General features: G+C 44.2%; 1 protein-coding gene across 3 annotated transcripts in view; it reads right to left on the bottom strand.

Annotated features, from left to right (window-relative positions):
* Positions 1–25,392, bottom strand: part of arhgap29a (Rho GTPase activating protein 29a) — a 40,177-nt gene extending 14,785 nt beyond the window's left edge. The window contains exons 1-10 of one of the 3 annotated variants that reach the window (XM_030348468.1): positions 25,203–25,392; positions 24,116–24,573; positions 8,811–8,954; positions 5,045–5,141; positions 4,642–4,714; positions 3,568–3,628; positions 2,913–3,080; positions 1,838–1,902; positions 1,649–1,759; positions 1,313–1,393 (exon numbers count right to left, since the gene is read on the bottom strand). In XM_030348468.1, the coding sequence (XP_030204328.1) occupies positions 1,313–1,393; positions 1,649–1,759; positions 1,838–1,902; positions 2,913–3,080; positions 3,568–3,628; positions 4,642–4,714; positions 5,045–5,141; positions 8,811–8,954; positions 24,116–24,476 (1,161 nt within the window). In that variant the 5' untranslated portion in view covers positions 24,477–24,573; positions 25,203–25,392. Of the gene's footprint in view, positions 1–1,312; positions 1,394–1,648; positions 1,760–1,837; positions 1,903–2,912; positions 3,081–3,567; positions 3,629–4,641; positions 4,715–5,044; positions 5,142–6,184; positions 6,476–8,810; positions 8,955–21,725; positions 22,263–24,115; positions 24,574–25,202 lie in introns of those variants that run through there. The other 2 variants (XM_030348470.1, XM_030348469.1) reach the window with 2 other exon arrangements.
* Between the last annotated feature and the right edge of the window lie 1,632 nt (positions 25,393–27,024).

The raw sequence follows: 27,024 nt of genomic DNA, 5'->3' as shown, positions 1-27,024 counted from the left end.
ACACCTTAATTCTCATTGTTCCACACTTACTTACTCCTTACTTATCCTTACTACTTATGCATGCATGACTTTGCACAAATACAAGCTGTATACATTGATGTGTATGCCTGTATATGCCTGTATATACATACATAGAATGTTCATACATTTATCTGTATGCTGCCTCATGCACATGGTCTATGGTTGTTTATACCCATCGATTCCTCCGTAAAGAAAAAAAGAGAAAAACATCCCTTTAATAAAGCATTATGAGGTATTAACTATCTAGCCCTGGAACAGAGAATAAGCTGACATGCAATAGCCTTGTGTGTGAGAACAAACGATTCAAAAGCAGGCACTCCTCCAGCTACGATATCAGTTCAAATGAATTCAGTAGAACATTCCTTCTGAGCAGGGACAGACCATTGGGGTTTGTTGTGTCAACAGAACCTGGCATACTGAAGACCCTGGTCGACCATGAACCATTCATACCACAATGTCTCAGACGCAAATGTGAAGCCTGGAGCTTGGCATCATTTGAATCGGTCACAGTCCGATTACAGCCAAGCAACCCAGCTCATCTACAAATGAATGAGCAGAAAACGTAAAAGCGGCAAAGAATTTTGGGATTGCCAAGTCAAATTACGACGCTAAAGCCTGGAGAACGCTCTTTATGAATCCAACAGCCTCAAACGTCGGGGAACAAAAGTCCCTTAAATCCACCTCAATGCTCATTTATAATTATATATCCTGTAGTTCTGCTGAAGGGCAACTGAAGTACTGGGCCGTGGAGAGTCATTGAATTTTTACACATGGCCTCTGCGGGTTTGCTTAGTTTCTCTTGATTACATTTACATTCAGGGCATTAAGCAGATTATTTTATCCAAAGCGACTAACAATAAGTACATTTGTCAGAAGAAAGAGACACAACAATATATCGCTGACGGTACAATAAGGAGGTTCATAGAACCAAGTGCCCAGCACTAACCATCACTAGGTTAACCCATTCCCTGTATACAACAAAGATAGCTAAGATAAGACGCTACACAACTAACTTCTATAACTAAAAAGTACGACATACAATAAGTGCGTACATTAAGTGAAAGGACGTACGACATACAATAAGTGAGTACATTAAGTGAAAGGACGTACGACATACAATAAGTGAGTACATTAAGTGCCAGGACGTACGACATACAATAAGTGCGTACATTAAGTGCCAGGACGTACGGCATACAATAAGTAAGAGGGTTCTGAGGGGATGGCTATGCTTATTAACGATGAACTTCAAATGGGTAGAGATTGATCTTTCCAAATGTGACGTTCAACCTACCATTCTCTTCTGCTCCCTCTGCCACTGCTCCTTCACCTCTTTCCGCAGTTTGTCCAGCTCAGACTTTCGGGTCTGCAGAGGCTACAATGGACACACACACACACACACACACACACACACACACACACACACACACACACACACACACACACACACACACACACACACACACACACACACACACACACACACACACACCCACACACACACACACAAACACACAGACACACACACGGTAAGTGTTTGATTGGATAGTGGTTGAGTGTCAACAGCGTGATGTTCAAGACACAGAAGGGGCGAAGCGAGCTGGAGATGTGACGTGAAGGAAGGACCCACCAGGACAAACTTGTTGCTTTGGAGTACGGCCGCGGTGTGAAGCAGGAGCTGGCTGTACTCAATGTCGTTTCTGAATGCTGACATGTAGATCTCGCGGAAGGCCATGAACTCCTTGAAAAGAAGAACTTAAAGTCAGACCACTGTCGATTGACTTGACGATAAACTGAACTGAATTTGCTGAACAATCACCTGTTGACTCGCAAGGTTCTTTGCAGATTCGGCCATTTTGGCGTAACTTTTGGCACACTCAATATCTGTGAACAGAGAATAGAATGTTTTACAATCAGTAACGCAAGTAGTTCATTAGATAAAATGACCATTGCACAAAGCAATAATATGACAAATGAAATTGTCATTTGATTACGATGGGAATAGACCATTAAAGTGTCATTGTTGTGGGTAAAGACATTCATATATATATATACAGTCGTACCACTCTCCATCATCAGGGTGCCTATGAGGGGTTGACAAACATAACCAGCCTTGTCTACCCATTACCAGACCCTGAAGCGTACCACGATGCAAGCAAAACAACACTCTCACAACAGTTAAGTGTTGGATTGACGACACATTGAGGACAGCTGCATTCTCCAGCTGTCAGACAGCAGACACAAGTAGATCACGGGCCTGTGCTGACTTGCTGAGTGACTCAGACCATGAATTAAGCAATGAAGTAAAAGGAGTCACAGCATCGTGCAACAGCAAGACAACATGCTAGACAGCAGGTGATCTTATTTAACCCCTAGAAGCAAAAACTGGGCTCGGACCTGCTACGCTTTCGAATGCATTCGTCAACAGAATAATGTTAAGACGTTAATGAAGTGCATCTTTTCTCGTGTCATAAAACTCTGTACAAAGCATTGTCCCAGATTATTACTGCAAATCTTAAGGACTAATGCTGGATGACGCGAATGACACCGTAAACTACATTTGCTCGCTCTGTTAAGTGTGTCACATTCCTTGTTGATTCATCTGCTTGAAATTACAACATACTCATCTTGTTTAACCATGTTCTGCTTGCATACTCGAGCATCATATGTTGCTCTACACATGCGCTCCAAATAAATCATCCCTTGAAGGTGAAAGAGATGGGAAGATGGGTAGAAATGGGTAGAAATGGGATCCCATTTCTACCCCTTACCCCTTCGCCTTACCCCTTCAAAACAAGGGGGAGGGTTAAGGGGAAGGGGTGAGGGGTAGAAATGGGATTGGGCCTAAACCAAACCTGGCAGGGTAGCAGCTGGGACGGGGCCGGGGGACTCACCCATGGCGAGCCGCCTCTCCACCCAGACCAGCAGCTCCTTGGTGTACTTGGACCAGGCCTTAGCGTAGAGCAGCGCCGACTCCACGCCCGAGTCGCTGCGCTGCAGCGCGGCGTCCACCTCCCCGGGCTGCGCCGGGGACAGTGACGTGGGCGCCGGGGGGGAGGGTCCTGTGAGGGCCAGAGAGGAGACCCCCAGGGGGGCGCGAGGACAGAGATGAGCCCGGCACCGGCACCAACTTACACCCACCACCCATGAACTAGACGCCCCATGGAGGGCCTCCTCGTTTGGCATGGGCCGGTGTTTGGGTCTACCTTGGGAGCTACCCTTAGTAGAACACACGTAACAGACATTTTGACATTGGTGACCACACTGAGTGTGTGATGTGTGCTAATGCTAGTTTCGCTAAGCAGGCCTGATAGAGGGTTGAGTGACTGCATTATCTGTGAGTGAGAGTGGACAGTAGCCAACGACGTCAGCCTCCATGAAACACACCTCCCCGTTTCCACTTCTGCTTTTATCTTCTTGCTCTTAAGTGCTCTTAATATTTCATGGGGTATTAGTCATTCAGCGTAACCAGGAAATAAGCAGAAGGTGTAATCCACCAGTGTGTGTTGCTGTGGTTCAGTACTAGTGTTTAAGGAGGCCGGATCTTACCCGTTGGATCATCTTTCTCTGGACCGGATCCTCCAGATTCCACAGAGAGGTTCTCGAAAGACTAGAGAACAGGAATGAAACAGTTAACCCTCTATGGCGACCAACGGGGGACAATCCCAGGGTTTGCTCACACATAAGCGCTATACTGACTTTCGCTTTTGACCTTTTACAATTGGTCATGAAACCTAACCACAATGGGAAATAATAATGAGCTACGAACTCTTTGCTGTCTATGTTCTTATTTGTAGAGGGAAGAGATAAAAACCTACATAACATACATACATAACTGTAAACACAGTCACAATGAAAACCAGTGGCTGTGTGTGAGCTTCTGCTGTAGCTTCAACCTGACATGTAGGAGTTGTAGACGAGTTAGACCTCACGGGCAAACTAACTGTTTGACCTGCGATGCTTTCGAGTGCAACGGTCAACAGAATAATGTTAAGTTAAGTTTCTTGTATGAAATATAAAATACAATAAAAAATTGATCACAAAAAAAGAATAATGTTAAGTAACTTTAAGTGGCAAAAAACACCAACGGATAGACCAAACAATTACACCTATAAATACGTTTGCATATGAAGCTTTTAGTATGTTGTTGACGTAATCAAAATAGGACAAAAAGGCAATCATGTGATCATACATCTAATAAAGATTGGATCAATTCTCTCACCACCTTTCATGCTGTTTTGAGGAATTTTATGTACAAATTTATGTGTCGACTTCTAGAGTCAAAAAACAAACTAATAATTGCACTCACTGACACTAATCAGAGGGATACAAGGTACTCCTCTGGGTTGTGGAAACATTGGAATCGATGCTTATATGTATTTTAATCTGTGTGACCTCGTATTTGTATTGTCATGTCATTTGTATTCTTGTCTTGTAAATGGAACTTCGAGTCCGGAATAAAGTATTCATTCATTCATTGATTCTCATAAATGACAAATAAGATGAGAATTTTTCACCATCTTGGTTCGGAGCTGAATTTTTCTGCAATTAATTTTATGTGGGAGGCGTAGACGAGCTAGATCTCATGGGCAAGCTAACTGTTTGTCAAGCAGCATATCTCACCCGGCTCCTCTTCGTCAGGGCGAGCCCCACCGCCGCACCGCTCTCTACATCTCCCATAAGGAAGTCAGACACCCTGGAGACACAAGACAGGGGCCAGGAGGAGGGGAGGAGGAGGGGAGGAAGGTTCTCAGTGAGGGGCAAACTCATCAGAGGCACTTAATGACCGATATTTGTATGTAACAAGCAACATCAGCACAAGCACACTCGCACGCAGTGGGAACTAGGAACAAGTCGTTAATACAGGCCAGGAATTTGGTGCTTTATTTATATTGGATGAAACTTGGCAACAGATTTAGTGTAGGAGGAAAGCAAGGTGCAAGCGCCCTGGTGGTTTCGATGGTGTGGACAAGTCAAGACTGGTGGTGGGTGTATTGTGGTCGCTGGGATCACTGTCTGTACTCACACATTGCCAAACGTGAATGCCAATGTGTCGATAGCGGTGTAGATCTCGCCAAACAGCTTCCTCTTGTTGTCGCTATTAACCTCCTTGAAGTTCACACCTAGAGCGAGAGAGAGAGAGAGAGAGAGAGAGAGAGAGAGAGAGAGAGAGAGAGAGAGAGAGAGAGAGAGAGAGAGAGAGAGAGAGAGAGAGAGAGAGAGAGAGAGATATTTTAACCACAGAGGAATAAAAATCTCTTCAGAACATTCTGTACTGTTTGGGGAGAACATGTTGGAAGGCCAAACTGACATTTTTTTCTTATGAGACATTGACTAAACACATCAATGAAAAATCTTTTCACAATGAATTAATAAACATTGACCAACAAATCCTTACTACCTCCACAATAACCCTAACCCTATGCTTCCAAAATGGAGGCATTCATTGCGACGTGACGTCACCACATCCTAATGACCCAGAACCATCATGTAAAAACAGGAGACATTTGGTAACAAAGTGCTGTGTACCATGGTAAGCTTAATCAATTGGATCCTCTAAGTGTTGATGAGGCCCCTTTACATACAGAATAAACATCTTCAAATAAATCGTAAAATAATAACAAACGGCCATAAATAAGAAAACTGCATCAGTTTCCCCGGAGTTTAAACATGGTGATGAATGAGACGGTAAACAGCCAACCAAAACAACAACGTAAATATAATGAAATCAGCCATCAAAATAAACTTCCTGCCATGGCCAGGGAAGAGGGAAAATAAACTTGCTTAGTGGCCAGGAAAGCAAGTGCCAAGAAAAAAACCCAAGTGACGTCAGTGTCAGTTCCTGGGCTTCCGTAATCCCATTATTCTTCAGAAATCCGTTTTTCTGAGCTTTGTCAGAAAATAAATGGAACACGCCTCAATGTAAATGGAGGCTGCCCTCCATGTTACTCGAGATATACATCATTTTGGTGAAACAAAATCAAACACAAAGGTTTTGTTGAAATGAATGGTTGGTTTTGTTGTCGAAAAACAGAAGTATTCCAGTACAGGAAGTACATTTTGAGCAGCTCAGAATTGGCCAAAATACCTTCACCTATCTTTAACTTAGAATATTTTTTCAAATGGTAAGACGGTGACATGTACAAACACATAATATACAACTTACCCAAAACCAAGACCGTATCCCCTGGCCTCATGAAAAGGGAACTTCAGAGTAGCATACAATAATAGACACAAAAACTGAAAAGTCCAATGTAGTGTTGAGCACACCAAAATAGAAACCTATGATAAGACAACCGCAATCAAAAGTTCAGGTTCGAAGTACATAATTAAAATAAAACTAAATCAAATAAAAAGGCCCAGGTAGATCGTTGGCATAAAGGCGGTCCAACGCCAGATGTTCAGAACATCCTAGATTGACCAGCGCTGCTTAAAAAACCAAGAACTAATGAGTCCAGATCTGTTGGTCTTGTGACCCCCTCCCCCACTACAACTACCACCCCCCCCCCTCAACAGGACATCCTGAGCCTTGCTGGAACACAATGCCAGCACTCGCACGGGCCTCCACCAGCAGCTCCCCGACGTGGAAGTTACATCACCCGGGAAAAATGGCATTGTGTTGTGTGTGTGTTGGTCGAGCAGGTTGGAGGTGGAGGGGGATGCATGGGGGAGAGGGAGAGGGTTGGGGTTGACAACACACACACACACACACACACACACACACACACATACACACACACACGCACATCATACATACACTGCAACGCATCCCAGATTGGAGGAGCTGAAGTTGGAGGGGGAAATGCAATGTCGAAATTAAAAGTCTTCATAGTGTAGGGTACTAGAATGCTGTGATGCATTAGCAAGGGGACTTGATTAGCCAAAGCTCCTGGGTGAACTCTGAGGCCAGGGCCACTGGCCTGCCAGCACTGCTGCTTGCCCTCGCTTGGCAAGGCTTTGAAAAAGTCTCTACTAGGATTCGATGCTAAAAGGTAACAAGAATAGAAAAATGACTATATGTCTGATGTGCCTGTACATTCAATGCCGTTACCAATTGTGATTTAAATTCATCTACTGCTGATTAATAATATTTTAATATTGTCTAAGCAAATTCAGCATTCACAGTATAGTTCCAGTTGGTTGTGCCATTATTTGCACTTTTGCATTCTACAGTCAACACCCTGGAATTGTCCACTTCCAGAAAGTGTATTTAAAAGGGGACATCATTGGATAACCTGACGCCTACTCCCGTTTGTATACACAATCTACCTCCTTCATGTGACTGGAAACACAATACAAACTAATCTCCCAGGCATTGATGCTCACCTCTTGCACAAGGAGGGGTTATATTCCGGTCATTTTTAAACACTGTAGTAACAGTGAGAGAGAGAGAGAGAGAGAGAGAGAGAGAGAGAGAGAGAGAGAGAGAGAGAGAGAGAGAGAGAGAGAGAGAGAGAGAGAGAGAGAGAGAGAGAGAAAGAGAGAGAGAGAGAGAGAGAGAGAGAGAGAGAGAGAGAGAGAGAGAGAGAGAGAGAGAGAGTACATTTCAATGTACACATGCCATTGTACAAGGTGCTTAAAATGATGAATGACAATAACAAATTTCTTGCATTAAGTACACTTAAAATAAATTAATTTGAAGTCGCTTTGAAGAGTGAAATACAGTATTTTAGTCAGAATAGAACATTAGCCATCATTATGAAGAACAAAAGGAGGGAGAGTGCATTGCAACATTGCACTGGACTGAAAAAAAACAATACGACCAAAGTCTATGAAACGTAGAGCAGCAGACGCCTAGTATAACGTTTCAATAGAGCGTCAGCAGAGGCATCCGTATGATTAATAACAGAGGTGGGAATAATATGTGATGAATGTAGCGCAGCAGCGTTGGACATTCATCACTCCCGCACTAACATGAGCTCAACAATGAACCTTAGGTTGAGCTGTTCAATCTTACGTCTCCAATTCAGAGGATGAAAGCTAATGTCAATGTTGGTGTCTTGACTGGGGAGGGCTTAAGCCTTTTGCTTAAGAAAAGCATTACAAATTAATATCACAGGTTTGATGCATTTTTCAGTATGTTGCCATTGAAGAAAACAATCTCTTCTGTAGCTGATTCTATTTCATTTCCTATGTAACAATAAAGCAATATACGTTAGATTTGAAAGGTATAAGAAATCCCCATTATTTATCATTTGCGCATGGCTATTCAACCACGCTGTTTTACTACAATGGTTGACTTTCAAACGTAAAGCCCTTTTCTCATGGTTTAGTCCATATCATAATACAGAAAAAAAGTTACACATTCAACTAGCTATGGTATATCTGTCGGTCCTGGGCCAGATATGATGGGAGTATAATTCTGCTTCATTCTTTTTTGGTTGACGGGATGGGAGATACAGGACAAAGCCATGGCATGGTGGTCAAGAAGTAGCCCCCTGGTGGTCACTCACTGTATTACACCCCAATAGATAAGAATGGTTGGCTTAGCTCTCCAGCAAATTTCAATAACATTGAAGATCCACGGGCAGTACTCATGAATAGCCAACATCTTGGGCTGTGGATCATTAAATGGCGTGAAAAAGACTTAAAGGGTCCTCATTATTTAAATAGAAACAACAATACCCAGAGAGAAACATTATTATCAAAGTTAAGAATTGGCATGCATGGTAGATCTTAAGTTCAATGAAATACAGACAGACGGACAGAAATGGCTCCAAGTTGCCTGGCATCAGTCAGTCAGTCTGTCTGGACGTCTGGAGGCGAGTGTCTGAGAGAGTGGGGCTGCTCACCTTTGACCCTGGAGATGACGATGCCAGCCGCGCTGAGGATGTCCACGGAGTTGAGGCTCTGGTGTTTGCCGATGACGGTCTTCAGGACGCAGAGCAGCTGGCCCAGGCGCTCGTGGACCGCCTGGTGGAGGCAGTCCTGGTGCTCTGTAGGGAGGGCACGTGGTGTTACAGAGCGGACCACACTACCACACTGTGAAGAGACATGATCCACAGAGGGATGGGCTCAATAACAGATATCCCAACCGGTCCCCTTGGTGTCTGATATTAGACCACAACGATACTACAATCCTGTTGTCAGCCTCCCTCCCTGGTCTCCTCAGATAAATGCAGGACTACATTAAAAGTCGTATTACTAGTGCCTAGCCCAAATCCTAATTAACAAATAAATACATCCATGAGCCTAAAGAAAGTGTGCCATTCAGTTAAAACATTCTAAGACAAACACATTTCTGTGATTGCAATGAGGCAAACCAACAATAACACTGTTGGGGCTTAGGTTGGGGTATGTTGGGGCTTTAACAGTAGTGGTTGGTACTCCTAATACCAAGCGATCATATCACATATCCTCCCATCACAATAAGCCCTCACATTACGGAGGCAAAGACATTCAATGAATGCCTTAAAAAGGGCTTTAAATAAGGGGTTTCCATGGCGCCATGTTTGACCACATCATACTTGGGCCAACCAACAGTGCTGTAGTCCCCAAGTCGGGCCTTTAGATCAGCAGATGACGACGCCTTCAACATACTTACTCAAAGCCCTCAAATAGGGTCTAAACTGCCAAATAAATACTGAACCATAAATGACCTGGGGTAGTCTTCCTACAATTAGTGGTTAGCTAGTCAGCTATATCCAACGAGTATACGGAGCACCTCAGTTATGCGTGTGTTCGCAGTTTCACTATAAGCACTGTTGGACTTTACCCTGCAGTAATGCACTGCAGATATCTGGTGGCCCTCAGCCTGATTAGCTTGTTGACATGTTTGAAGAGTGAGGTCATGGCGGGTGAATGAATGGGAGGTTGAGGATGGTGGTGTGAGTGAGCGACACGCCGACAGCAGTGTCCTGACACGTTTTATTGGCAGGCAGTATCATGGATGGTTGGTTCCACATGCTTTAAGCTGTAATGCATGTGTGTAGCAGGCCGTCACCTTTCTCCACTACAAGCCGTCACTGTACAGTGAACGCCTTGTAGTGGAAGGTTGGCGGGCTGCTAGAGACGAGTCACAGGGAGATCAATAGTACAAAGAAATACATGGAATATAAGGCATGGAAATCCAATCGCCACACCTGGATTAATGAGGAAAGAAATCCTGACCATTGATCTAAGAATGTGGTTGTGTGGACAAATCTAAAGTTTAAATTTGAACTGGTCTACATACTTCTGTAGAAGTGCGTGGAGTAAATTGCTTATTTCTTTTATCCTGGTTTGATATAATTTTAATTGAAGCTGCATTTTAGGTGGTGATGACCTTGAGAGTTACAGCACCAAAGCTCTCACAAACATGTCATTACACACACACACACACACACACACACACACACACACACACACACACACACACACACACACACACACACACACACACACACACACACACACACACACACACACACACACTCACACACACAAACACACACATTTCAAAGGCACATTTGTGCTGACGGCTATCCCTGGATTACACCTCGCATGGAAAGGGGATCATGGAGACTTTAGCAGTCTCCTGTTTTGACTTTTATTTGTTCCTGCCTCCTTTTTTCAAAAAGAGGACCAAAAGGACCAGTGGTCGCGGCCAGCGTTGCGGCCGTGGTGACAATGGGCCAGCTTTGTCACTGCCAGGAAACCCAGCCAGGTGACCAGGTGACCCCCCAACAACTGATCCATTACACCGCAACCACAAAAACAAACCCGCAAATGGCTCCACACATGAGGTGATGCAATGTTACACTTATAGATTTGTGAATTTAAAAAGAAAACAAAAGCTCTGATATGTTTAAAGAAAAAGTGAACACAAAAACAAATATGTACCGTATATCTATTTTTTAAATGTGGTAATATCAAGGGCTATGCCGATAACCATATCATCGCAATTTGTATTTAAATAATTTTTTTAAGGTTTTCTGGTGAAATAAAAGATTGGAACAACTTTAGTTGCTGGTCAATTCAGCTTTGTGTGCAAGGGGAAGGGATAGTCCATTAAACAGAATTTTCTTTAATAAAATTGTATGTATACAACAACACAGTACACAGTCAAAAAATACATTCAGAGAGAAAACAGTTACACTAAACAGGTACACTTTAATCACAAGTACTTATATTGAATAATCCTATCGGTTAGTAATACTCATGCAGTTCACGGATGCAGTTGAAAATTGTATCTGTCAAATGTGGAAATGTGTGTATCTAAGATCACATCTTGAAGGACGCAAGACCTCCAGCTTTGACAGCTGTCAACAATCTCTATAAGGCTGTCACTTGGAGAAAACAGTCACTGCCATTGGTTTGTGAACGTTCCACGATGCTACCAACGCCACCATCATTCTTCTGTTGCTCAAGTGCCTCTAAATGACGTCAGAGTGCTTTGGGAACGGCACTCTGATGTCAGGACCGGGGGACAGTGACACGTGTTTGTTGACGTAAGTCGCTTTGGACAAAAGCGTCTGCTAAAAGTCCTAAATATAAATATAGCAGTGTGTTACGTATATAGAGTCTGTCAGCTGTGGACCCACAGGGAGATTAGCTGATTGGCATCAGCTGATGAGGATCCTTTAAGTTAACAAATGTAATAAACAAATAGCCCACCGTCCCCTTCCTGGTACTCGTAGCCCAGAACACTTATTTTTTATTCTCATATTGTCCAAGTCCAACTCTTCGAAGCCTTTGGTGAGAAGTTCAAACTTTGACTATTGTTGTGGAACTTAACTGTTATTATTCAATATGTAGCTTGAGCTCCAATGCTGGCGACCATTTTAATTTGCGACAGCTCTAGTGTTATGGATATTATCACGTGTAGTAACGCAACATAGAGGAATCAATAAACATTGGCATCGCTAAAGTAACAACATAACAGCATGGCCCTCTGCCTTTTGCCTAGCCTGCCAAAGGCCCCCTTACCAATGTGTGTGTGTTTGTGTGCGTGTGCGTGTGTGTGTGTGTGTGTGTGTTAGGGCTGCTCGATTAAGGAAAAAATCATAATCACGATTATTCTGGGTCAATATTGAAATCACGATTATTCAAACGATTATTTTTGAGTTTGAAAACATCACGTATTTATTTAGCATGTCTCTGCCAAAAACACTTTGTAACTGAGAACTTTGAAAAAGCACACAAAATGGTCAAAAACCAAAAGTTAAATTCTAAAATAATGTACAGATATGTATCCAGCTGTCCTTCTGCACTTTCTATAAAACATTTAAAAAAATCAATAAAATAAATCGAAAACTTGATTATATTAGTTTTGTGATCGTTTGACGCTAAAATCGAAATCGAAATCGAAATTTGATTAATCGCCCAGCCCTAGTGTGTGTTAGTGTTTTTGTGTTAGCATCAGCTTCATCCATCTTCGTCACGTGTCTGGCCTGGCTGGGGCCCCTTGTCCCAGCGGTAACAGTGTCCCCGGGCGTACAGCCCTGTGTGTGTGTCTGCAGTGAACATGTTATTTGTATTATATGCTTCCAGTTATAAGACATCTGGCAGTCGCTCAGTCAGTGGAAGAAAGTGTGTGCATTCTCCCTGGGTTCACAGGACACAGTGTCCCGCCGTTATGGGCATTTTTTGGAACTTTCTATGGCTTCGGATCAGAGAAGCCTTGTCAAAAAATGCAATTGTACAATATCTAATAAGGTTTTGAATAAAATATCTCCCTTACACCATGTGATGTGTTCGAATCCCAATTTACAAAGGTAGTACCATGATCCAAGAACATAAAAACAAATGCTTGCTTACCTCACTTCCAAGTGTACAGAATATACGAATATATACAAATATAAATATCTCACACAAAAATTATTCAACCACTCTTTTAATTCTACTTTTACAACTTGCTCCACCGATGAAGCCAAAAGCACCCTTCTATCAGAGGTCCCCCGAAAACCACACACGCACGCACACACACACACACACACACACACACACACACACACACACACACACACACACACACACACACACACACACACACACACACACACACACACACACACACACACAATTAGAAGAAGGCTTCTTAAAACCTAAGCTCTTAATTGGTCAGGGTCATCTTAGTTCCCCATCTAACGACATTATCTCCGGATTGAAAAAGCAGCGAGATGTTCCCCGCCCCCTCTCCCCCAAAGCCAGCTCATGCTGAAAAGAAAGTAAGTGAATCCATGCACCAAGTGTATGAAGAGGGCACCAGTACAGAGCAGCTCTTCCTTAATGAAACACAAACACCTTCAGTCTATAGTCTCTGTGTCGTGGCCTATGGGGAAATGCTCAACACATGGGCTAATTAGCCAGGCATTAATTAGCCAGGCATTAATTAGCCAGGCATTGTGGTGTCCACCTCAATAGCAGGACCAACAGTGATAAGCAGAGGATGATATAACCAATGCTGTTCGGTCTGCTTTTCTTTTTTCCAACTTAGGTTGTCATTTTATTTTGCAGGTTACAAGTAAAATATATACACCAATGTGAGAGCCTTTAATATGCCCCCCGGCCGCACACAAGAGCAGCCGCGATCCGACCGTTCAGTCTCCTGCTGGGAGGACCAGTTGGGATATCTTTAGTAGGGGGGTAGGTCGTTTGAGTGCGGAAACACAGCTATTGTCTCTGCGGGGCCACAAGCAAATAGAAGAAGCGGCAGCCTCGTAGCTCTGCCTCATAAAGCATTTTATGGAACAATAAATCACTGTGCCAGCTTTCAGCATTTCACACGGTGCAGACAAGCTGTGTGTGTGTGTGTGTGTGTGTGGTGTGTGTCTCTATATTGCAGACACAAGAGACCTGTGGTCCTCATAGCTGCGCAGAATTCCAATTTCTATTTGCATGCCATAAATAGTTTTGTCTGGTCAATTTCCGGCCAGACAGCAAATTGTTGAGTTATAATAATGTAAACAATTATAATAAAAGAAGTGGGAAAATATAATCACTTTTCACAACTTAAAGAGTACATACATGCCCACCAAAACAAATTTTCTGGGGCTTAAAAACATCTATATTTGTACATTGGTTGTAATTTGTGTGTCAAAATTAAAATCCTGCCTCACCATTGAACCTTTGCTAAACACATCATATATCCTGATGTATTGGCAGCTGCTCCGAGCTTATATAAAGAGAGAGGGGTCTGTCCACCGCCCAGGCCTGCTGAGGAGGAGAGGGAGGCCGGGGCGTGGATATGGAGGCCAGGCCTGCCAGCGCCACATTGCCAGGTTTTAACTTAATCGGCGTCATGGAAACCCAGCATTCCAGGCCCATGTGAGGGGACCAGTGGATGGGGTTTGCAGCGGGGTTGGGGTGGGGGGGGGTTTCATAATGAAAACATTGTTGGATCATTCACCATCGAGATGACACCTCAATACACAAACAATTTGTTGTGCTCCCGTCTGGCCCAGATGTTGTTGTTTTTTGTTGTGCAGTCATCATGACCATCCGTTACCAAACATTTAAACCCTTGGGAAAAAGATTGAAACTACTAGCATGACAATGGTAATACCACATCAACACTCACTTCCAGTTCTGGGAGGCTCACTTGGCAAAATATAGCCCCAGCGAGATGCATGGTCTCTGGCCTGGCCTGAGCACCAGTCTATCCATGGCAGTGTGAACCTCCAGCCTGGCCCGCCACAATATGACTGGGCAACATTCCTTTGGCAGTGACTGCTCGCTATGCTCAGTCACGCATTGCAAATGATTGCAGCTATAGATTATTTATGCTTCAAAACTTTTGCGGGACCAGAGGTGAGCTTATTTTCTGGGCGTGGAATCGCTCCAAATGTCACAACAAGGACCGTAGAGTTTAGGTCAAAACATTTACAAAAAAACTGTGAGTTGGACAGGCTTAGCCACGACTAATGTCAATCAAAAACCTTCAAGGATCTGCTATTAAGTCGGGCCCCAGCTGGACATTCCAGTTCTTCGGCCAGTGAATAACCCACCAAGGGTTCCGGGTGGCACTCGTTTCAAAGGAAAGGTGCATTCATGAGTAGACAGTAGTGAAGCTCAGTGGGGAGGCGCTGCTTTGAGACTTGCATTTCCTCATCAGGCAAAAAGAGCCAAAATGTGTGTCCCATAATCAGTCTATCAGTCATTCACTATTGTTTTGCTCCAATAGATGAAGTCAAAAGCATCCAACCTCTTCCAGAGTATGATCGAAGATCACTATTGCCTACAAAGATAACAAAAGAAACATTGCAATGACCAAAAGAAAAGGCTAATCTGTTTGTCCAGTAATAGGAAAGGTCAAGCCTAATGGTTCCACTTAACCTTCTAACCCATGGCCCTCACTCTGGGAAAGGCACTTCCAACGGTTGGCCTATATGTCTTTGGTCCGACCCCAGCCTTAAACACCTCCTGAGGCCAGCAAGCCACATCCACAAGCAGCGGCCTGAGTGGACCACCGGTGTGGACTCCAAGGATTACTAGATTACACGCAGCTGGTCAAATAAGGACCTTTTGCCTCCGCTGGGCCGGTGCTCATGCCAGGGCATTCCCTGCTGCTCCCACCTTTGAAGAACTCTTTCCCATGACTGCACACACAAAGAGCCAACGTTTAAAGAAGGAGCCCCAGGCTATAGACACACACACACACACACACACACACACACACACACACACACACACACACACACACACACACACACACACACACACACACACACACACACAACCTGCCATAGGTAGAGGGGCTTAGGCGGTGGACTCCACTAGACCTTGGCCAAAGCCTGTTAGCAGTTTGATCACAAGAACACCAATGAAAGCTAATAGAAAGGTTTCCAAGACAAAGAGATTGTTTGATAGTAATAATGAATTTCAGAGAAAGAAATTGCAAAGCTATCTCGGTTGGCCAATATTTAATTTACGCAGATTGAGACCGTAACTATGTTAGACTTAAAAGCACACCAGAACCCACTCACAATTCCATCCGTCTATAAGCGCACACACACATAAAACACACACTCAATCTTCTACCCAACGGCCTTGTTACCCTCAATCATGTATCTCCACACTGTTAGCATATGGGTGAGGTTCATAGCGTGGAGTAGTGTCTTTCCCCCTTTGATTGGTCCTTGGAGCTGTCCATCAGTAATAAATAACAGACCTATTTGTCCCCCATTCCTCTTGATATCCCCCTCCCCCGCTGCCCCTCCCCTTCCACTCTCCACCCCCTACTATTGTTGATGAAAGCTGGCATCCCAACTATGCTCTCTGGAAAAGAGAAGGGAAAAACAGTCCCCCAATGTTAGCGGCCAGAGTTAAATGGTGAGGAGGCGTTGGTCCTGGCAGTCAGAGGTGGCTTGCCGTGCTGTTCAGCCTTTGCAAAATAAACTATTAATAAACCCCATCTATGCTGCTCTGGGAGAGCCCCCCTCCCCCACAGATCCCCCTCCTGCACACCTGTCAGAGGAGGAGGGAGTCCTCTGCAGTGAAGCACAAGAGGGGCTTGTTTAGCTTCCCTCCATCCTAATCCTGGGTGAATAGAGTTTGTGCGCTTTTAGTCTCTCGCAGCTGACTCCAGCAGAGGCCTTCAGAAACAACATTTGCTTCATAAGGGAAGAGATCATCTCTGTTGTTTCACCAGACAGCAGTAATTGGTTATCATGTACATTCAAACATTTTATTCTAACGAGCAGGATTTGTGATTTGATGGGGAAAAATGTAACTGGGTCTTATTTGTTCAATTCAAACCATCGGCGAATGAAATAAGATATATATATTTAATTCGTATTATTGTTTCGAAATAGATGTAACATGAAAAAAGACCGGAGTCCCTCTCAAAAACAACCAAGCCATGAGGGGATTTAAAGCCCTGTTTTGTTCCTCAGCTTAATGTCGTCAACGCACAAAGACCAGCTTGGAGCACAGGACTGCCAGCACATTGGTTTGAAGCACTTACGGTCCCTTTGCATGTGATCGGAGAGGGGGTTCATTTGCACGTGTCGGTCTTGCCATAGAAGATCTTAATAGAGAAGGGCCAACCGAGCAAAACAGGAAGCCGAATCCCTTCATCGGGAGTTATGAAATGAGCTTTGAAGGCTTTAGGGACAGGGAAAACAACGGGAAGACGAAACAGAAACCAAAACTTGTTCTACCAAATAATCAACATTCACATTATAATATTATTATTGTCTTTATCGTAAAACTGTTAATTGCAACCATAAATCAGTTCACTTTTGAAGCAATGTAGCATTCTATTATTCATCCTTTTTCTACCTTCATAATTGGTGAATTGACAATGACATTTTATTGTGCGGATATTTCTACCAAAAGTTAATGCAATGAGGCCCATGCTTCACACTGCCTCTATTTAACACAACCCAACCACCCCCACCACCCTCCCCTGGTCCTTGAAAAAACCTCTCCCTCCCCATTATCTCCACCCCTCGACCCTTCCCACAATACAACCCCCGACAGACACAAGAAGGCCCCTTATCTATCCAGCGGGCGGACGGATAGTATTCGGCCCTTGCTTCGCTTTTACAATCAAGTCTGTTGAGCTCCACTTCAATTGGGGCACCCCCCTTCGCCCCAACATAACTGGCAGGTCTTTGGACTGCAGATGGAACCCTGTATTCCCATCTCTCCGCCACCAGCTCCTGTGGGGTTTAACAGGCTATGAGCAGCTCCCAGGGTGGGACTGTTTGAATCTATTCTAAGCATTTTATCCAAAGCGACTTACAACCATCCATTCACACATTCACACACCGACGATGGAGTCAACTTTGTAAGGTGACAGCCAGCTCGTCGGGAGCAGTTCGGGTGATGTGCCTTGCTCAGGGACACCTTGTCACTCAGCACAACGAGAGGACGACGGACATTGAGGAGGTTGTGGATCTGATTTAAAACAAATTATAATTTATCCATGATACAGAAATCACTGATTTCGGCAGTTAAAGACTTAATAAATGCATATAACGATCACATAGTGGTACATGTAATCTTGGCTAAACCTAGACAAGTCCAGTGCGTGGGCCGGGGGTTCCAGGTCCGGCGAGCTCTACTTAAGCTAATTTTGCAGGAGAAGTTTTGTATTCAGTCTTGACGGCTTTCCATCAAAGAGCCTCTATGGTTATTGGTTCTAATCTGCCTGCGCGATGTGTGGGGAAACTTCTGAAATAGCATTTACGTATCTCTCAGAGACTGCAGACACCTCTAAAAAAAGAAATGAGTACAAGAGTACAAGTTGTTGTTTTACCTGCACAGGCTGCAGTATATTCAAACCGAGCTGCGTAATGGGTGTTTACGGTATGTGTGACGCGGTGTGTGGGACCAACAAACGATCTCAACCACAAAGTGACTGCAAAAAAACATGCTAATGTGGTTATACCTGACAACATAGGGTGTGCTGAAGCATTATTTTCTCCACTTTATAATTGCAGCGGTGAGGCAGGCAGTGATGCAGGAATCCCGAGAACACAGGGAGAGGAGGTAGAGAGAGAGAGAGAGAGAGAGAGAGAGAGAGAGAGAGAGAGAGAGAGAGAGAGAGAGAGAGAGAGAGAGAGAGAGAGAGAGAGAGAGAGAGAGAGAGAGAGAGAGAGAGGAAACAGAGAGAGGAGACAGAGAGAGTTGAGACAGAGTTGAGAGACAGAGAGAGAGAGATAGAGGGAGAGAGGAGAGACAGAGAGAGGAGGAACAGAGAGAGACAGAGAGAGGAGAGAGAGAGGAGAGAAAGGAGGAACAGAGAAAAGATTGAGAGAAGAGGCTACCCACTCTTTAAAAATTTTACACTGCTGCTGCTGCTGGTTTTTAATACGAGTTTGACATATTTAGACATATTACATCAAAATGTCAATTTTCTTCTACTGTCACAAACGTTAACCTATCTGAGCTATGTGATTCATAGTCTTTGAGCTTTTCAGCGTTAGTCATTACTTTGAGTCATGCTCCCCATACTTGTGGAATGTTCAGATTCCATCTAGAGGCAGTGTGTAATTTCATTTTGTACTACTGGTTGTTTATACTACAGTCTACAAATAAATAAACTAATATTATTCATTTGAACTTGATCATAGCATGTATAGTTTACTCAGCTGTTCTTTACCACTACATCCCTGCAGGGCTCCATTTGCTAAACTTAACAAATCTGCATATTGTGGTCAGAAACCGACCACCTGCATCCTGTGCAGAGAGGTTACCAAAAGGCTGTATCCTCAGTCAGACTTGCTCCATAGCGATATATATTTTTAACGTTTTTTCCTCGTTATATATGAAAAAAATATATGCCCTCAGCCATAAGTCCAGTGCCCCCATGCAGCTTTGCACCATAACATTACCAGGGGGCCTTAAGAAATCCACAAGTTAGAGACCAGGTCAGGACATGGGAGATCCAAGCTAGATTTGATCTTGTAAATACATGTTTGAAGTTATAATGCCTGGTTGTTCTGCAGCCAGGCACATTGACAATGGCTACACTGGTGGCGGCGACCATAAAAGGAGCTTTTTTTGGAGGAAGGAAGGTTCTTAATGCTTTATGTTTGATAGCAGACCCAGAGGGACAGGCCATCTAAACAGAGTGCGGTCTCAGTCATTGAGAAAGCCTTGAAATGGGCACTGAAAAGGAATAAGTGGAGCTAATTTTAGGCTGCCAATTCACAAGGGGTGATTTAGACCACAAATCACAAATACAGCGTTTAGGTTTCCCTAGGTTTCCCACGGCTTTCACTTTCCCACAAAGCTTTGGTATTATGGAGAAGTGCCCCTCCCAGCACTTGAAAACCATATATGTCCTCGAATCCTACTTCATAATGAGTTTGAAGTACTTATAAATATCAAATTATTGGAAAACATTGTTTAATTAATTTAGAGTTATCAAGAATTGGGAAATAAAAACAAAAGTAAGTGAAAACAACTCCTAGCCAACTGCTTAGGAATGGCCCCCATTCCCACAAGTCCCTTCACAGTGCAGCATTATACATTACACAACATCTGTACGGTGATAGAGACCAGTTAATCATCCACACACCCTTCGTTTACAGTCACACAGCAGTGTGGAAGTGGAAGAAGCTCTCACATGAGGTCATCAACACTCCCAAGGTGTCACAGCTCTCTTAAAAAAGATAAATGCACGTTGTCCCGGCGCTCCACGCAGCTGACGCGACGGAAGGGAGGGGGGGGGGATGTGTATGAGTCATATTGTGGCAGCATGGGTATCAGTTAAAGTGTGACTAATGGTGAACTTATCCATGGTGACCAGTTGAGCAAACCTCCTCTAGTTTAACAATGCGATGCGGAAAGCAGGGTCGTAAAAACCGGACTGTGTTCGAATGGACAATCGTCATAAACTGCTTTCATTATATTGGACATCTTACATGAATGAAAAAAACACTAAATAAATATTTAGAGGATGATACTTAGAATATACTTTTTTTTTAAATGACCAAATACAAAAATAAAGAAACAGTAAGATTGTAACTCGTGGAATAACCACCACCAGTACCACCACCAACCCTACCCAAACACACACACCACCAACCGACCTCACACTACAGGCCAGCATTATCAGAAGATACATAGCACTGTGGTCCCCTGGCAGACAGCCTAATAACACTGAGCAGCCAATGGTACCGTGTATCGCTCGGTGTCCCTACACACTGCATTCTTAGTGTTAAAAGAAAGTCAGCCGCAAAGGAAGACACCAGAGAAACAAATGGGTGTTTGTTCCGTAGGAATGCGGAGTATGTAAGGCAAAGGGGGTAGAGTGAGATAGTGGTTGAGGAGGGGTATCAAAGTAGTCTTGCTTTGGGGAGCTAGCCCCTCACCAACCAGAATGATGAAGACTATCAAAACTATTTGCTTAGCAAACGGCTAGATCCTGTGTCACATGCCAATATTTAACCTTATTAAAACTGCACTCTGGTTCGGTCATCGAAATGCAAAACCTTTAATTACAGAAACGAGGGCTCCGTTGGGCACATTTGTGTCTCGGCAAGAATTACAGAGATCTAATTCCCCCGTTTGGTCTATTTACCGTAATCCTAGTGCCATGAGTTACATTATACTGGATACAAACTAGGACTTGAAGTGAAAGTAAACTACTACCATGAGCCCAGTGCAGATTTACAGAGAGCACCTTATTCTACACACACACACACACACACACAAGGGAACAACATTAATATTAGCACAACTCTAGCTTGAAACATGAGCCAGCCTTATAATCTATCGTCAGAATTGTTGAAGACAGATGTATTTATTCTCGCCCATTTTACGGTCCTATCTCGCTGCAGACGGTCTCACTGTTAAAATCGCCAGCTCTGCTTCCCTGAGCTAACCGCGCCGGTGTTGTTGTCATTGTTAAATGGCTGACGCACAAAAGCCATAATTTTCTGCTTGGCGGAATAGAAGCAGGATATTACCACCGGTCACACACACACACACACACACACACAAACACGCATATATTCATACACACATACACGCACACAGACACACAGACACACACATACACACAGACACACACACACACACACACACACACACACACACACACACACACACACACACACACACACACACAAAGACACACACACAGCTCTGTATGCCGCAAAACAACATGGGACAAAAGGTTTTGCTTTTGTTTTTGTGTTCCCCCTCCCCCCCTCAAATTAAGACATACTAGGAGACATATTTGAGGATATAATTGATTTTTTTGTCATGCTAATCCACCACGAGCAGGAGATGTTTTTCAAGAGAACCCCTCCACCGCCTCGGAGTCTTACCGTCCACAACAAAGGAGCTGATCTCCGAGCCCTCCAGGTCACCATGCGTCCTCCGTGACCCCGGCCCCGCGTCTGCACAACGAGCCCGTCCAACGCCTGACACGGTGCCTCAGTCAGCACCCCCACTGGCCCATGTTCACCAGCCTACTCACGTCCCTATAGCCCACGGTAACTCGTCGACCAACGCACACAACAACAGTTTAGAGGCAACAGTTGCTTATTACAGGCAAACAAACGGAGAAATCTTCCTGCCACGGAGTTTACTCCACCAGAGACTGGCCAGAGTGAGGGCCATCGGCTACGGAGAAACAATCGCAAGTTTGATGTGAAAAAGGAAAAAAACGTCTTAGTAATAAACAAACAACCGTTAATGGGAATGGCCAAGAGGACCCCCCTCCAGTTCACCAACCCCTGGGAACAAACCCCCAGTGGATGTGGCTATTCTTAACATGGGAAAATAGCATCGTGGCCAAGAGCGAGCGGCCTGCGCGTCTGAAGATGCCTCTCATACTATGGGTGTCAGACTCACACGGGTGACCGCAGACACCGCGCCGGCGGGAACCCACCCCCGACCCCCCAGGACAGAGACAATATGGTCATAAGTGTGTGTGTGTGTGTGTGTGTGTGTGTGTGTGTGTGTGTGTGTGTGTGTGTGTGTGTGTGTGTGTGTGTGTGTGTGTGTGTGTGTGTGTGTGTGTGTCTCTAATCTGTATTTTGTATATCACCCTCCTGCCTGGTGCCCTATGAAGATAAGCAGTGAACCAGAGCCCTAACTGGCTCAATATTATCAGCCTCATCATGGGGGCGATTAACTGATGTGCACTTCCACTGTTTACTGCAAGGAAATAACAATAATTTTGCAAATGAGCGCTTTCCTGTAGTTAGCCTCAATAATCTGCAGTCACGTGGAGTAGATTGGAGTGGGTAGAGAGGGACCACCATGTTTTCAATCCTGTATGTTATATTGGTTATATTTTGCCTTGACTAATGGGATGAACAATATCCACGGGGTGGTGTCTTCTAGGCTGCTGTACTACCAACACCTTGCTATTTAAAGTGTTATCTTGAACCATGTCGTGAACATGTTTGACTCTGACAAGGAATACAAAGCACTGCAAAAGGCAACACATCATAACAAAACTATCATAATACGATCAGAGATATAATTAGTTATAATACGTATAGTTATAAGAAATAGTTATAATTAGATATTGCACATGACAATGTATTTCTCAGAGTCCTAACCAGAGGTTGAGATTACAGTATCCATGCAGCTTTCACGTTTGAGTCATGTTTGCATTCCATCATTGTACAACCACAAAGAAACACTTCTGATCAACTCCTTTGAACAGAACCAGAAGTATGCCACCCGCCAGAATGAATGAGTGCATGAATAAAAAAGTATGCCATCCCACAAGAGACCTAGAGATGACATAAAGCACTTGATCTGTATGGATGATGGAGACAGAGAGACACTCAAAAGTCCCTTACGCGTGAAACAGCCAGACCTGTTCAAACCCTGGTGAAACAGCCAGACCTGTTCGAACCCTGGTGAAACAGCCAGACCTGTTCAAACCCTGGTGAAACAGCCAGACCTGTTCAAACCCTGGTGAAACAGCCAGACCTGTTCAAACCCTGGTGAAACAGCCAGTCCAGGTCAAACCCTGGTTGAACAGCCAGACCTGTTCAAACCCTGGTGAAACAGCCAGTCCAGGTCAAACCCTGGTTGAACAGCCAGACCTGTTCAAACCCTGGTTGAACAGCCAGTCCAGGTCAAACCCTGGTTGAACAGCCAGACCTGTTCAAACCCTGGTTGAACAGCCAGTCCAGGTCAAGCAGACATGGCCCTCTCTAACCTCCAGGGACAAAGCCTCCTCAGGATTGCTTCATGGTCTGAGGGTGTTGGAATCCAGAGTATTGTAGCACTAATAGGAGGCGAAACCGAGCAAATACCTTTCCATCTCACACAGGAACACATGCATTTGTTCACTGGTATATCGACCTGCCTAACACATAGCAAGTGTAACTCACACGATCTTTGCTTTTGCTCTATCTAGACAAAGGGATCTATGACTATTGAATTATAATCTATTACACATTACAATGGATGTGTTAGTCAGATCCTCACATGTCCCTCATACATAAAGATCAACACTAATCATTTCTTTCTTTTTTACACACTCTCTCTCTCTCGCTCCCGCTTTTTCGCTCTCACTCCCGCTCTCTCGCTCTCACTCTCACTCTCACACTCGCTCAGTCTCTCAAGCACACACAGACAGATAAGGTTGGTTGACTGACCGTTCAGCCAAGGCCAGAACTGTACAAAACAGGTAAAGGGTCTGGGAGGGGGAGGGTAAATCCACAACACTATATTTGTTGTTGTCCCTTACCTTCAGAGGAGAACACTTCCTTTAGATGCAAGAGAACGTCAGCAAACTTGCGCACGTCGCTCACCAGTTGCATGATATAGTCGGGGTTAGCAGTGGCTGGTACTTCCGAGCCCTCAGAGCCATGGTTAGCAGTGCTCGGGGCCCTGGTCTTGGACCCTCTGCCCGGCGGGCCAGACCCGAAGGGGCCCGCACTCGACACAGACCCAGCCACGGTGGTTGTACCAATGCTCGTTGAGTTTGGGAAGAAGTGCGTGTTGGAGAAGCGGGGTATGGACAGGGAGAGCTTTGCTGCTCCCCCACCACCCATTCCTTCTCCTCCTCCACCGCCTCCGCTGCTCTGCCGCAGCATGGCCGCCAGCATGTCCGGCGGTCTGGGTTGACCCCAAAGCTTGACCTGCGAGACCTCCAACTGGCTCAGGCCCGATGGTGTACCGGAGTAAGGATGTGTAGACCTATTCCTTCCAAAACATAAGTAAAGAGAGAACAAACATTTCTCTTAGATCCAACACGAATGTTTTAGTAATGGAAATGGCAATTTTAGTCCAATATGGAAATATCGTTTGTCCGCTTTCTTAGCTTTAGGCCTACGATTAACGGTGTTGTACCTAAGCAGGTGGCCCACGTTAATCAGAGCCAAGAGAGCATCTCTACATGAGAACCGTATAGTGACAAGATACGTTTATCGGAGTCAGGGATCCCGTATAGATGAGCACTGCACTGTATCATACCTGATCACTTAAACATTACAATCAGTGCGTCATCTCACACAGACCTTCTAGACACAAACGAAATCAGGTCAACCCTTAAAATATATGAAAACGATGTAGCAACACACTGATTCAACGAACAACACATATTTGTATGCATGAGAGTTGTTTTAAACAACTGTACGTTGACCACCAACAAATCAAACCCCAGTTGTTTAGCGAATATATATATATATATATATATATATATATATATATATATATATATATATATATATATATATATATATATATATATATATATATATATATATATATATATATATATATATATATATATATATGTTATATACGTGTTTGGATCGTTGTAATGTACAAACCTGCTGTTGAATCCTGAAACATTGCAACAGGAAGAGTCTTATTGGGGTAACGTTGAGTCTGTCTGAAAGGGAGACGCGGCTTAATCCAGCTGTATTAGCGGTACCCCTCACCGGTCAGTCGGCTCCGGATCAACACCACTGGCTGTGCGGACTTTAGCAGCACCGCCGGCCGGTACACTGAACTCTAGAGTGGATGGAGCTCCTCGGCTAACCACGTGATTTAGAGGATAACTTGTGATTTGCGGAGGGAGGAGAATTGGGGGCGGGGATTAGAGTGTGTCCCTCCCATCACAACAGGTGTCTTATTTGGTACAGCAGTCTTTCCTTCTTCAATGCAAAGTTGAATTCAAAGTTATTACAGTTTGATCTTATGCAATTATTAGGCGCAGGGTATTACATTCGTTACGTAATCTGAACCCTAACCCTATTAAAATGTAGGTTTCTAGTTTTAAATCATTCCAGATCTTCCCGAAAGCATATATTGAGGAATGTATTGAGGGTTTCTGTGTAGCCTATGTAGCCTAACCTATTAGAGAAAATAGGCATACAATAAATGTGGTCCTTGCCTATACAAAAGGCTGCCTGGTCTGCTAGCTTACATTACTAAAGAATGTAGGCCTACAAGTTGAACAGAACACTGTCTAGGCGTATTGCCCTCATAATATAGGCTGAACAGAGACATAGAAAGCCGATTATCTGGTACTTCAGGGGCCTTTCACAGAGGAAACATGGCATAGCCTCGATGTATTTATATCGCTAAAAACAGACAAATACAATTAGGTAGCTACTTTATCATTCTTCGAAAATGCAATTTATTAACATTATTCTTTTGGTGGTATTTTTCGGATAAAATGTGTCATTGCCAGGCCTATAAGAGGGCTATTTATCTAGGCTCACAAGTCAGGACCTGTAACCCAAGTAAGGTATTGAACTACTGTATTTTAGTCGGCTGCAGACCGCCAACTGTTAGGTCAGGGAAGTGGGCCTCAGTCGGACAGGGTTGGGAGCCCCGGCCCTAATGTTGCGAAAGGAAATTAGGTTGGAAGTGCATTTTCCTTGTGTATGGCTCCCTCGTGTGTTGTTTTAAGGTAACGATTCTAGGGGGTGGAGAAGGAGCTGATTATCTGAAGTCTATTTTCCTTGTATATGGCTCCCTCCTGTGTTTTTTGCAGGTATTGATTCTAGGGGATGGAGAAGGAGCTGATCATCTGAAGGGGCGTGGGCAGAACAGGAGGTGAATGTTTGTAGGGGGAGAGGGAGGAGGTGAGTGGCTATCTCCTTCTATGTGGAGTTTGTATGTTGTCTCCAAATGCCACGGGGTACCCTGGGCCTTTAAAAGCATGTCAGGTCTCAACAGAAGCAGCCATGAAGTTCCTGACAGAATTGACAGAGAAGGCTGATCTAATGGCGTCGTTTCCAGAACGGGACTTTTAACTTCAGATGATTGGACTGCCATCTGAAACCTGTTCATATCTCTCCCAGGCTCTCTGCCGTTTCCACCTAGAAGTTCTGCTAAAGAATAGAAGCACGGCTGGATCTGAGATAACATTTTATGTGCCATTGATAGGTTTCCAAAATCACATAATTCCATCAGGCTTCCATGTTGGCCACTTTCTGGGGGGGGGCTGTTGCATCACAGTGTGTGGATGGGTATAAGGTAGACGCCTAGGACGAGGCCGTCTGTACGTCTGTAGGATGAAATGTCTGTAGATCTGTATGTCTGCCTGTAGGTTTGTAGGTCTGTCTGTAGGTCTGTGTGTCAGGGCCAGGAGACACTCAGGTTTGGCCTCCTGCCTCACTGAGCGTTGTCTGAAGCCACTGA

Source organism: Gadus morhua, chromosome 23, assembly GCF_902167405.1.
Source record: "Gadus morhua chromosome 23, gadMor3.0, whole genome shotgun sequence".
In the NCBI taxonomy this organism is placed as follows: domain Eukaryota; kingdom Metazoa; phylum Chordata; class Actinopteri; order Gadiformes; family Gadidae; genus Gadus; species Gadus morhua.
This window is presented reverse-complemented; position numbering and strand designations above follow the sequence as displayed.